The 12,755-nt window shown below is 48.0% G+C and overlaps 6 protein-coding genes across 6 annotated transcripts; 3 read left to right on the forward strand and 3 right to left on the reverse strand.

The window, feature by feature from the left end:
- Positions 1-37: 37 nt before the first annotated feature.
- FVEG_14742 (hypothetical protein) lies at positions 38-467 on the reverse strand (the record flags this gene model as incomplete). Its single annotated transcript, XM_018903712.1, has 2 exons — positions 38-384; positions 434-467. The coding sequence occupies 2 exons, from the start codon at positions 465-467 to the stop codon at positions 38-40; spliced, it is 381 nt and encodes a 126-aa protein (XP_018743271.1).
- Positions 468-796: 329 nt separating this feature from the next.
- On the reverse strand, positions 797-1,719 carry FVEG_00850 (hypothetical protein). Its single transcript, XM_018887507.1, has 3 exons — positions 1,459-1,719; positions 1,121-1,359; positions 797-1,015 (listed from the first exon to the last, which is right to left on the reverse strand). Exons 1-3 carry the CDS (start codon positions 1,576-1,578, stop codon positions 877-879), a joined length of 498 nt encoding a protein of 165 aa, XP_018743270.1. The 5' UTR covers positions 1,579-1,719; the 3' UTR covers positions 797-876.
- Positions 1,720-4,700: 2,981 nt separating this feature from the next.
- On the forward strand, positions 4,701-6,347 carry FVEG_00849 (hypothetical protein). The gene has a single exon (XM_018887506.1). The coding sequence runs from the start codon at positions 5,568-5,570 to the stop codon at positions 5,883-5,885; it is 318 nt and encodes a 105-aa protein (XP_018743269.1). The 5' UTR covers positions 4,701-5,567; the 3' UTR covers positions 5,886-6,347.
- Positions 6,348-6,610: 263 nt separating this feature from the next.
- FVEG_00848 (hypothetical protein) lies at positions 6,611-8,825 on the forward strand. Its single transcript, XM_018887505.1, has 2 exons — positions 6,611-6,727; positions 6,797-8,825. The coding sequence occupies exon 2, from the start codon at positions 7,388-7,390 to the stop codon at positions 8,654-8,656; it is 1,269 nt and encodes a 422-aa protein (XP_018743268.1). The 5' UTR covers positions 6,611-6,727; positions 6,797-7,387; the 3' UTR covers positions 8,657-8,825.
- A 12-nt stretch (positions 8,826-8,837) lies between these two features.
- Positions 8,838-9,590, reverse strand: FVEG_00847 (hypothetical protein; the record flags this gene model as incomplete). Its single annotated transcript, XM_018887504.1, has 1 exon — positions 8,838-9,590. Exon 1 carries the CDS (start codon positions 9,387-9,389, stop codon positions 8,838-8,840), a length of 552 nt encoding a protein of 183 aa, XP_018743267.1. The 5' UTR covers positions 9,390-9,590.
- A 2,529-nt stretch (positions 9,591-12,119) lies between these two features.
- FVEG_00846 (hypothetical protein) lies at positions 12,120-12,657 on the forward strand. The gene has a single exon (XM_018887503.1). It carries the CDS (start codon positions 12,218-12,220, stop codon positions 12,581-12,583), a length of 366 nt encoding a protein of 121 aa, XP_018743266.1. The 5' UTR covers positions 12,120-12,217; the 3' UTR covers positions 12,584-12,657.
- Positions 12,658-12,755: the final 98 nt, after the last annotated feature.

Below are 12,755 nucleotides of genomic sequence, written 5' to 3' on the forward strand. Positions count from 1 at the left end.
GCAAGCATGGTTGATGGTGGAAGCCAAACTACTGGTTTTAGCATTGGTGATCGAAGGGTTGCAGTCGTGGTCTCGTTTGAACTTGTCGAAGCATACAGCTTCTGTTGCTTTCAAATCTCTGCGCTGGCAAGCCTCTGTAAGCTGTCGGGGAACAGCAAATATTAGTCGCTCTGCGCCGATGATCGTGGCCTTGAGGAAGGTCACGGTGGGCAAAAACTCCAAGATTGAAGTGAATTTCGACGTCCACATCGTGAAGACTCATTGACGGCGAGCTCTCCCCCTCGTTAGTCGATACAGGACCCTCTGGTGGGTTTGATGACAAATTTGCAGGGTTTGTATCTTCGGGAGCTTGCTCATCGGGACGTGACTGCTGGATCATGTGTTCTGTCAATGGTATGAGCATCTTATCACAGGTTGTTTGTTTTGTTCTTACCACTATCATTCTGGCCGCTCTGGCTGGCCGTCATGTTGCTAGTTTCCTATTGACTTAAACTTCGTGCTAGAAAAAGACTGTTTGGATCCAAGACGGATGATGATGGCGACCGATGTCGATGAATTATTGCTGAAAGTACCTTATATGTTTAGAAGAGAGATGGCAAAGCGTAACTCGACTTCGCGGGATGGATGGTTAAGTACCTAGGAAATGCTAAGCCCAAGGTAGGTGAGTGTTAGGAAGGAGCTGGGCGCCGTGAAAGGGCAGGTGCTTCGAGACAATGGTGTTGACAATGGATATTGAGAAGGAGCGGGAGGCCGGTTGAAGAGCACACGGGGCGAACTCGCTTCAATATGCCGGATTAGTTCAGCAGGAAACTGTGTTTAATAACTCAATGGAAAATGAATTCATAGGTATGTCTGATTCGTGGCTAGTTTACAACACTATTCCTCCTTCTGTGCCAGTTTGGCCGCTTTCCGCTCCTCCTCCTGGATATGCTTTTGACGGTAGTGCTCAACGACATAGTCCATGTTGGCCAGATGGCCGGCAACATTGTTTCGGGGAGCATACGAAGTCATTGCCCTGTTTCTCAGATTAGACAATTGTCTTGCAGAAGTTGCTTTCCGTTATTGGAGAGAAGGCGGCAGCCCCCATCGAATGACGGCAAGTGGTATCAGGTGGACGAACTCGGGATAAGCAACATCGACAAATCGGTGCTTGTTGCCGCCGTTTTCAAAGAGGTTTCGGTCATAGCCAGCCTGCTCCATGGCCTTTGTGTGAAGCGCATTGATGTCCTCCCAGTCTTTTCCACGGGAAGTGTACTTGTCGATGAGGCTGAGGATTGAGGACTGCTCGCCCTCCTGAGGAACGAATTGGTAGACGAGAACGGAGCCGAAGAAACCGCCGACAGCGAGGAGAGAACCGGTCTAAGGATCGTAATCAGTATACTATTTTCAATTGAAGCCATCCAAGGGTATTGGTATCGGCGTGGGCTCCGTGGTGCAAGCTAGTGTGACTTGACATACGCTGAACGACTCGTTGACTTCTGGGGCTTTGTGATGGGCATGGGCGTCAGAGGCGTAGGTTCGCGCCGTCCTTTGCAGCTGACGAGCCACGCCGGCTACCCTCTGTCGTGCAACAAACATGTTGGGCGGGTTGGACAGCGTTCAATTGAGCGATTGATTGTGAGGCTCTCGTGGGAAGAAGCCGCACCAAGACCGACAAGTGAGGTTGTCGCCGGTCCGAGATGTTTACGTAAGGTAGTTTAAGTGGTTAGCCAATTGAATTATAGGTGTTTACCATTGGCTGCTCCACAGCGAGCGTGGCATGGGGTCAGAATCAACAGAACTTGCCAAAGAGAGATAAAAAAAACTTATGGCCTCTTTTCTAAGTGGCAGAGTGGTACGGAGTAAGAGACTTGTGTAATTTGATATATCTCAGCAACGCCTCATATCAGTTCATCTCAGCATCTTCATTTTATGTTCGACGTTTTCTTACTCCCCAGGGCTTGCATATTTATATTAAAAAGATAAAATGTCTCTGCAGCAATACGCAAGGTATAGCCAATAAGGTCTTATATAATGAGAATAACACAATATAATGCTTATTTTTCAGCATATCACATATAAGGCGTCATACACTATTGCATATTTATATATGGGTGTGTATATAAGAAGAAATTTCGTCATTTTTTTGTAAATATTCATGCTGCTCTCCTGTCGCTTCTTGTGTTTTCACATGAGCTTATATTCAATCAGCGATGACATGAATGTTGGTTATTGGGTGCTGTCAGTCATGTGGCTATTGGGCCTCAGCGAACTACATGATGGAATGTCTAACTTCCATTCTCAAGATCGCTGAAGGACTAGAGAGTGAGCATAAGAACCTTAGGATATTCAGGCTTTACTAACCCCGACTACTCTGTAGCACTAAACGGCATATGAATTATAATTCCAGTGTGTATACCTTATCCATCGTTGTAAGCGACAAGGGCTGGTTCCTCGATTTGCGCCGCAATTTCTCTAGGTACTTGATCATCACCTACCCGGGAGCGATATTAGTTTCATACAAAGCAACACAGCATTTTGCGATACGCCTCAATCAGCGCATTGTTAGTGATAAATTCCTGACCGTATATTCTCAGCTCTTGGCAACTCATTGGCCTTGCTGGAAACTTATTATACCACTTTGTAGTTAAGTGGTGGATGTGTTTAGGTGGTTATTGAGCATTCGTTCCCCATCAATCTTGGACGAGATGAGCCGAAATATAATCTACCAATAACTCCAGATTCTGAATGTCTACCTTGATACCGTTTCCCTTAGGTACTTTAAAGCTATAAAAGTACCTGAGCAACATCATACAGTCAGCCCAGCTCTTCCTAGGGTCACAGGTAAATGGCGAAGATCTAGCATTCTAAATACCCGAGGCTCCCAAAGTGGAACGCAGCAACAGTACTGAGTAGCCTAGATTACTTTCTCCGATACCACAAAACATTATAACAAGAGAATTTATGAACCCAGTTATGATTAAAAGCTTGGGAGGACAAATCCAAAACCTGTTCATCAGAAGTGGCTGAAGCTTCCACAAGGTTTAGCAAGATCGACGTGACTAGCCCCGAAGTGTGTGTCGTGCCTCTTCTGGCGTTCTCTAATCAGTAGACAGTGACAACATGAAGCCCATTAGCCCATCTAGCCTTTCAAGTTAAAATTTCCGGCATGGCGTTGTCGTGGTCCTGATCATGGGATTAGAGAGCTCAACGCTGGCAACTCTGACGACGAACTTGTAGGCACCAACCTCAAGAAAGAGCTCACCAACACACCAAACAACAACTGCCGTTGTGAAGCGTCTCACGAGTTAACCCGTTAGATCAATTTGAGGTCAGCCCGAGCTGTCAGTCAATGGATTGAATGGAGCCAGCGAAGCGGTCATGAACGTTCTTCAAAATCCTGGCGGCTGAGATGGGAGATCCTGGCTCATCCAATTCGTCCATAGCAAGCTTAAAGGGCCACTCAACAGTATCCGGGGAGACCAATTGGGATAGAAGTCAATGAAGATGGCTGGTCTAGAATATGACGGAAGAGGTGCAATGCATATGCGGCGCCTCGATCAAGATGACACTCCGGTGCTTTGGCTCCATGCAGGACCGGGTCATGGTTCCGAGTGACTATCGTAACGATAAGACTTAACAAAGTTAATGCTTTCCCTGACGACGGAAGACGTGGCCTTTGGAGACATTCGAATACTGGCTGATGCTCAAGATCTTGATCAAGTGGGCATCAGGCAAATGCATCAGTTGAGAGCCATGTTCCTTTGTGAAACCTGATCGAGATTGTTATTGCATGATGGGCGGAGATATTGGGCCGGTGATTTACGTTGGAACGAAATCGATAGAAGCAATGGAAAATACTGGTTGTTTGTTGGATGTTGACTTTCACAAGGGTACCACCGTATGTACAAACCTGCGGGCGGACGATTTCCCCCTGTCTCACGTAGATTCTACATCATCCCGTGTTTTTGACAGGCAGCAAGGGGGCAAACATCTCGCAGCAAACCATAGGACGCCCTTTATCAGGTATAGTATCATTTTTGACGAAGCGAGATGCATCATAATTACTCACGATGCCATGATGAGACATGACGTGAAAATAGTGATAAAAGTTCCCCAGTCAGGCTATTCGTGATAAGAGATCATGAAATGCCATGTGATAGAAGGAAAAGGTACCCTGGGCTGCCTGGTTATGCGTGTAAGAGGCAAAAGCCCATCTAGAATGCCAAGCTTGGGGTGCGCGCCAAGTTTAGTTACAATGGATCATACTTGGCCATTCCTATCAGAGACATTCCCCGCGAAAAGAACAACCCCAGGAATGGAGTCAAGACAAGACAAGCCGAGACGCGTGTCGTCCTATCCAAAGCTGCAGACAAAACCGTGCCCTTTTTGCTTCTTGTCAGAAAGGCGAGAATACCCGCTGATGGGGGCACATAGTTGCAATAAAGTGCCTCATTGTAATTGCATATCCTTGCAGTAGCTTCAGAGCCAAGGTAACATCCGTATCGTCCCTTGCAACTTATTAGTCAAGGCTCTATTTGCCTTTGGATGTTCGCAGACGGTACAATGCGGGGAAAGCTCTTTTTGCTGGTCACGGATGCATCGATCCCTCTTGGTTATTGGCAGAAGAAGACACACGGCACACGCTTTCAGAAAAACAAAAAAGTCTGGGCTCTGAATGAGACCTTTCAACCTACCAATTCGCGACCTCTGGGCTGACAATTCTCTTGAGGCCAGACGATTAATGCTGAGCTGGCGCTGGCTCTTCAAAACACACCCTTTCATCCTCCAACTGCCTTCCTTGTCTGTCGATAGTAAGTGGTTTGTACGCCCCCCAATTCTGTTCCGAGTATTCCCTTTGAAGAGATGAATAGTCATATGATGGCGTTCTGTGGTCACACACATACTCCCTCCGATTTGTCTCCCCTTGCTGTCTCTCTAATTCATTCACACAACACATACTGTACTTGGCCCATCGGGTTATCTGGACGTTTCCCTCTCCCTTTCCTGACCAAAGCCTAATTCTATTATCCCAACGACTACTACCTTGCCTACGTGCGTCATGCAACTGTCACTCGTGGTACTTACACCCCGAGGCTTCTAGTTGAATCTTACGGAAGATTTATGAAAGGTTAAAAAGGCTCCTGGAGCCCCCTGGAATCCTGCCTGCCCTGCTTCTCTGCTTGTTTGGTTGGATAAAAACAATCTTCGACACACCTTCTCTACTTATGCCTGAGATACGTCCAAGCCTCCTTCAACAATATAAACAACATTTGCAGCTGCGCCTCTGCGTGCTTACGTTGTCGATACACAACGAGGCCTCACCATATCTGTGTTACAGCTAAATAACCAGGCTTTGAACCGTTTCAAAATTTATTCTTTTGATTAAGCTTCACGGCTATCTATCAACAACCTTCTTCGTCGGCACCTTGCCTCCACATCCCAAAACTTTTACATAAATATCATCCCTCCCTCCCATTCATCCTTACATACTACAACAAATACAACGTGCCTACATACGTTTACCACATACTACTGCATACTTCCCCCGTACATATACCCCCATTGTACAACCACATCTCATCAACATGTGCCATACCGTAATCGCCCAGCGGATGTGCAAGGATTGCCGCCATAGCCTTGGTGAGACGGTTATCGACTTCACCCGCTGCGCTCGTAAATGCTCGAGCCCGTTCTACTGCCTTACCCCTGAGCCCCAGATGGAGCTATGTAGCCTATGTACCGCGACGGCGACACTATCTACACCGGTACTCGCACAACATGCTCTCGAGGATACTACCACTGCGGCAGCAGCTTCAGCTGGTGCAAGGATCTACGATCACTCTATCGCAAAGGCTGCAGCATATCCGGGACCTGGAGTAGCCCATCATACTGCGGCTCACTAAGACATCTCCCATAGACCACCTCGACGGTGGCTTTTGCTACGATATCGGTATTTAGGGCGTTTATTTATGTAAGATCTTGAGGGAAATTGAAACGATGAAACGAAAATTCCGCAAAAATAGTGCATTTGGGAATGGGAATGGGTATGACACAGGCAACCGGCACAGATCACAGGCGCATGAGGACGGACAGCATTCATCAATGCTCTACTTGCTTCACATCACATTACATCATTTTTATTTCACTTTACACACTTGATTTCGTATGTATTGTCACACAGGCACATAACCCCGGTGAGGACCACTCTACTGGTATGAGATGGAACCGGAGGACTGGTCAATGGTACCGAACCAAGAGCTGGGGCAAGGGTGTACAAAAGAATCAGAAAACACAATCGTTGACTGACAACAATAAGCTGAGACAGATACAATAGCCAAAGAACAATAAAAAATTGATCAGGATGGAAATCATTGTATTGTATTGCACTGTCCAGTCTAATCCCTCATCTCGAATTCGAGTTCGGTCGGCTATGGCTCAGCGCCATCAGGCCCCTGTTCTGCGGGCGAGCGGGCGGGTGTCCGGCTCCTGTTCCGTCCCGCTGCTAGGCCACCTATCGAGTTTGAGATAAGGTAAGGTACGGGCAACAAAAGTGAGACAGTCTTATTGAATGGACCTCTCAGGACGTCTCAATTAACTACCTAGGTTGGTCAACTTCATGCTCAATTTATCCGGGTACAAAGTCAGCTGGATGACTTCTAATTCGCGCAAGCTCTCTCTTGGATGCACCAACAAGTGCGAATAAATGCATGCGTACGGATACTCCGCATGTGTGTCCTAAACAACAGTACATACCCTGAAACACTGAACCGATCAGCAACTGCACTTTCATCGAGATACACTAACAAAAACGCAGGGAACAACCCCTCATCACAGACAGTCGCAAACCAATATCACAATTACTCACACACGCGCTCACGTCCAGTCCATATAACACAAGCCGCCTGTCGCACCAAATAAACACAGTCGTCCTCATGACTCGGAAAGCTCGTCTGGCTGCAAGAGGAGGGTTACCCGAGTTCCTTCTCAGAGCTGTGAACCACAAGTGTTAAGGGGATATTACGTGCCGACACCTCGCAGACAAGTAGCTGTTACTGCCTACTTACCATCTTGCCCCCATCGCGAAGACTTGTTCATCCAGTTGTTGGCAAGAAGGCAGTGGCCACCCGAGGCTGCGGTTCACGGAGCCGACTGGAGACCCAATTGCAGGTGTCAGACAGGCAGTACCTTCCTTACCTTACCTTGCCTTATTTCATGGGTATCTATATTCATCCATCGAATCCATGCAAGCGCACACGTTTTTTTTTACTGCAAGGCTTTGGGGGGTTTTCAACAACGATCCTTCCTTCACTGACCTCATGGCACGACTGTTTGCATTCACTGAAGCCTTCTTTCCCAACGTTGCAAACGTACCTTTCCCTAAAAGCTCTTTTTCAACGTCTTCGCCATGGCTTCAACAAAGTTTGCACATCCAACACCATTTTTGGTCACAGCCTCGCCGCGACTTGAACCAACACCTTTAAGTTGCAAACACCTTTATCAGCATCATACCAATACTCCTACTTCCATACCTGCCATGAGTAGTCTGTACGGAGTCATCGAGAGAGCCAACAAAGCCAGCCTTCTCGATGAGTATGCACGTTTGTGGAAGTTGTTCATCGAAGGTATCGACGAAGTTGTGGGATATGTTCGGGAGGAGGACTGCATCAAGCTTCAGTGGGACGTTAAATGGTTTCATTGTGAAACGGTCAATAAGAAAGGCGACGAAGTCCGGAGAATTACCATTGTAAGGAGTAACAACTACCTTGCTGCAGACGGGATTTCCCACATTCCCTCTCCTGCAGAAGCCTGCAGAATCGCATTTCAAAAGCTCTTAGCCGCCAACGCAGACAAGTTCCCCGCCTTCAGTCTGTGGAAGGTGACAGATGAAGCAGATCAAGAGTATTGCCCGATTCACCTAGCTGATCCAGGAGTCAACGTCTTGCCCATGCGCATTCCTTTGCCATTGCGAGGAGTCCTGGGGGTCTTAACGGTGGGCGTGCATCTTAATGTCTACAGAGTAAAGGAGGAAGATGGCAAGGAGACCATTGATCAAATTTGGGTCTCCCATCGCTCCAAAGACCCCAACTACAGCTATCCTGGGATGCTAGATCAGATAGTAGCTGGAGGCGCGGATACCAACGACACGATAGATGGGCAGCTAGCCCCTTGCAAGACGCTGGCACGGGAGGCAAGAGAGGAGGCTGGTTTGACCGTAGATCACCAGACGCGACAAGTATTCTTCGAGGAAATGGGGGGTGATGATGGGGATAAGAAGAAGAAGATGCGCATCCACGTTGGGACCGTAGAAAGGGCTTCGTCCATTACGTTTTTCGACCTCAAAGATGAGAGTGCGGGTGACCTCTACAACAAGCACCTCGAGCCGGGCCTGCGAATCGTCTACGATCTCAAGATCACCAACCCAAGCTTTCGACCGAAGAAGATGGAGAGCGCAATAGAGAGATTTGAGCCCATGGGAGTACCTCAAGTGACGGAAAGCCTGAACAGCAATCGATGGAAGCCTAACTGCGGACTGGTGATGCTGGATTTTATGGTAAGGCATGGACTCGTCACCAAACACGATGAGAGCCGATTCGAGCGTATCAAGAAGGACCTACACCGGCCGTTGTGCTTCACTTTCCTGACGGAGTTACATAGAATAACGAAAGGGTGGTAGGAGCTTGGTCACAGAATCGCAGGAGGCGGCACGGTATTCAAATTGTAGAATGGGTGGGTGACCAAGAACAAAAGTCGAATTGCGTCTCGCCGGGGGCAGGCGATGGTGTACAATAGTATGACATGATCAATTATTACTAATGTACTTGCTTTGCCTCCCTCATCCTGTGATGTTTACCGGCTCAGACGGTCGATTCTTCTGCGAGTCGCGGAAAATCAGCGAAGCCGTGTACCTCGAGCTCGTTGCCTCGGATCTTGACGGGGGGAGAAGGTAAAAGGGTGAAGCAGATGCGACAAACTTCAGTTCCAGTGTTCTTCCACGCGTGGTTAGTTCCCCTCTGGATGATAATGTCACCTCTGCTGAAGGTCTTTGTGGCCCCATTGTCGAGGATGCAGTCAATCTCGCCCTCAACGATTATGCCATAGTCTACACTTGCAGTCCGATGCATGATAGCGGGGAAGCCAGGCCAGAAGTCGACGACTCGAAGGGCAGAGCCAGAAGCTGGAGCAATGTCCTTCTCGGTGGGATTTTCTCTGTATGACTTGAGGTCGTTGTCACCTGTCAGAGTATTGGTGCCATCCTCGTTCACATATGAGACGTGAGTCGTGAAGCCACCGCTGCGGTTTCCTTCAACTTGAATGGGGATAGTTTCATCCCAGATGGCGTTTCCATTGGAGTCATGGGTGGTGATGAATCTCTTGACGGGAGGGAGTGGTTTGGCTTCAGAAAACATATTGAGGAAAAGTGTTTTGTCGACTGTCAACTATGTTGGTTGTGGTGTGTTTGAGACCTTCGCTTTCTTGCTTGCTTGCTGGCTCGATCGATGGGATGATTTTGCTGATAGAGGGAGGAACACTTGTTTCTTTATACTATCCAGCTACATGATGAACACATCACTTCTAAGCAAATGGCATGAGACGGCATGTTCCTTGTGAGATATGATCCTGAACGATAATCAGCCAATCAGGCTTTGTCTCTGTCACTTTCACGATAGATTCCTGTTATAAAGCACGGGTTGTTTTTGGTCAGTCTTTCGTAGGTCTGTCTCATCTTGAAGCTTTGAAATCTCGCTGTTCCGTGGAGTTTCTCTCGGATGTTGGTGTTGGGAAAACATTGGTAAGCACACAGATCCTTCGACAGGGGGTCACCATATACTTGCCGTTTCGGCTATAATCTCTAGGTCATCTAGTCATCTCCATCGAACCAACGTCTCACTCCACACAAGGCAAAGCTGGGTCGATAAGGGTCTTCGTCTTGACTCCGCTATCCATGCGTTCTCGTTTTGTCATGCGGAGACTCCGTGGAAACAATATGACAGAGCACGGAGCTGTCGGTGTGAAAGAAGATGGTTCACAACTCAGCCTACAGGGCTTTGGTAGTAAGTTTCGATAGTGCCGTTGCAGTATTGACTTTTGAGTATAGTTAAGTTAACAATTTGCAGGGCGTTCTCTGGCTGCCAAAGCCATCAGAGGTGAGCAATTGTGCACTAGCTGGAAATTAGCTTCATATTCTTCCGTGACTATGTTTCGTGGTAAGCCAAGAAATACAAGGCTGAGATAACGGCCAACTAGAGAACGAGGTGATGAATACCGAAGACCGACTACGGTGTTCTAGACCGTGGCTTTCAATTGACCTTTATTCGTAGCCCATGATGAATTTATGATGCATAGCAAACACTCTTTGGTGGTTTATGATGCACCAGTTGATTGTTCCCAATAGCATGGCTAATTCCGCGAGGTATCATTTGACGGGAATAGATTCCGCCCGGACAAAGATTTCATCGTTCTGACCGTCAATCTTGCCCTCATTCAATTATCGATCGTCTCATAAGATTAGCAAATCCTAGCTGCATCGCCGTTTCCCAGCCCCTAGCACGTTATGCTGTGCAAGGCTAGTCGTCAAAGTCGATAACGCCCTCACAGGGTTAGTTACTGTTCCTATGAGCTACCAAAGATTTCCCCCCTGTTGGCATCCACGCCCTACAATGAGTCGACGGAGAACAAGGAGTAAGGAGCAAACAGCAAGCAGCCATCAATCGGCTGAAATGAGCCCGGCGACTGTCGTCCAGCGTCAGATTTTAGTGACTGGCCATTTATGGAGACTAAGCGGAATTGGGCTTTTATGGCCATCCATTGCTTTTGGGACTTGAGCAATCTGCCACTCACCGAGAGGCTGATTATCCATGGTCAACCTATGCAGCAGGGTCTCAGAAGCCCACACTGTTCGGCACGGGGCGCTTCAACCACGCTCTTGGCGGCGAAATTGAATGCCACCTCGGGGAACATATCTGATGGACACTGTCTGTTGAGTTGGAAGCACAGAGAAGACAGTACCTAATAGAGTGCCTAGGTCATACGCTGTGATTAAGCTCAGCATGGCCAACCTCTGGCTCCATCTATCAAGCTTAACTCAACGCCCTTGGTGCTGTGGTATGGGGGAGCGGCGGCATGCTATTCTGGGCCACCTGTGCGAGGGCCACTCACGAGCGAGGCGCGTATACTCGCATACCCATTTCGGCAATTTGCGTCAAATCAACGGAAATCACGGGAGATCACGTCCAACTCAGCCGACCAATGAACGGCTAGAGGCGAACGCTCGATACTTAGTGTGCTGTAAGCCGTTGCCCTGTTGCTGTTAGTTGGGTTCTCAAGGTACCTCCATCGTACTGCGCAGGTACTTCTCTCAACGATCACTCATATGGGGAAAAGTCCATGTTAGTCTTTTGGTCTGATTGTTTCTATCTTTGATTCTTACAGGGGAATCGCATCATCGGCACAAAATCATTCAGGACTGCGACTACGGAGGTGGCTTACACGGTCCTAAACATAACCTTCTTGGCCTGACGATCTGAATGGAGACGACGTCGATTGAATTGATACCTGGAGTACTTTGGTTAACCATGGCTTAGGGCGGACGGACCCTGCCTAGCTAGTATTGGATCCACCAATGTGCTAGTCATGCCTTCAACAACCCGGTAATGTTGTTGGTTCTGTCTTCAATATTGAGATGCTGTACGACGAGTATTCGCTTTCTACTCCATACGCTTACTCTATATCCAGGCTCAGATTCGCTCATGTGTCGTCTCTGTCTTCAGCACCCCAGCAGAACGAATAGAACCAACTCTTTTCGTAGTAGTATAATGCTGTTGGTTTTGTTATCACATCTGGATCTGTCTCGTAAACGCGCAGAAGTTCACTGGCTTGACCTCTTCGAGTATTCATATATTGTCGACTCTGTCCCCAACAAACCTGGTAGAGCGTCTGTGTTTCTCTCTCCGGCTATCCTCTTTCGTAGAAGCATCATGCTGTTGGCTCGTCTTCAACGTCCACGAGACTCCTGTTCAGTTAGAAATAACCGTATTTATCCCTGCACGAGAACCAACCTGCGTGTAAGTCAAGAGGTGAGAACAAGTATAAAGAAGAGATGATCCTCGGGTGAAAGATATCTATCATCCTCAACACATCAATCTCACCTCCTCTGCCATCTCATCTCTGCTCTGCTCATCTCATCTCACTCATCTCATATCCTGCTACTGTCAAACACCAAGCAAGTCTCTTCAATATGAAAATCAGTACCACCTTCGCCAGCCTCGTGGCCTACTGTGCCATTGGCACCCACGCAATGCCCTCAAACCCAGAACCAGTATCTGAGCTCACCAGCCGGAACGAAAACCCCATACTGGAGAAGCGAAAGTGCTATAACGGGAAAAAGGAATATGGCTGTGACAAAGGATGGTGCTGGAAGAAGTGCGGCGGCGGTACTCCAGACATCGCCAACAGTGGCCCGTGGTGCTGGGCCAAATGGAACTGGGGATGGGGTGATGGTAACTGGGTCTCTTGCCACTATGATAGCGACTGCAAGAAGGCCTTTGCTGGTGAAGCTGCATGCGCCCAGGGAAACTGTGAGGACTGTGGATGCAGCTGTTAAGGTTGGAAATGGAACCTGTGATGAGTTCACGAGAAACACGGGATTAGGTAACCAACTTGATTTCTTAACAATGCTTCAATCACTTGAATGCCCACGTGATAGCCAGTGACTGCCCACTGGCCGACGTCGGGGTTACATAAGCCTGTTTTGTCGAGAGACTGAGCCTCTTGAA

Source organism: Fusarium verticillioides, chromosome 1 (assembly GCF_000149555.1).
Source record: "Fusarium verticillioides 7600 chromosome 1, whole genome shotgun sequence".
In the NCBI taxonomy this organism is placed as follows: domain Eukaryota; kingdom Fungi; phylum Ascomycota; class Sordariomycetes; order Hypocreales; family Nectriaceae; genus Fusarium; species Fusarium verticillioides.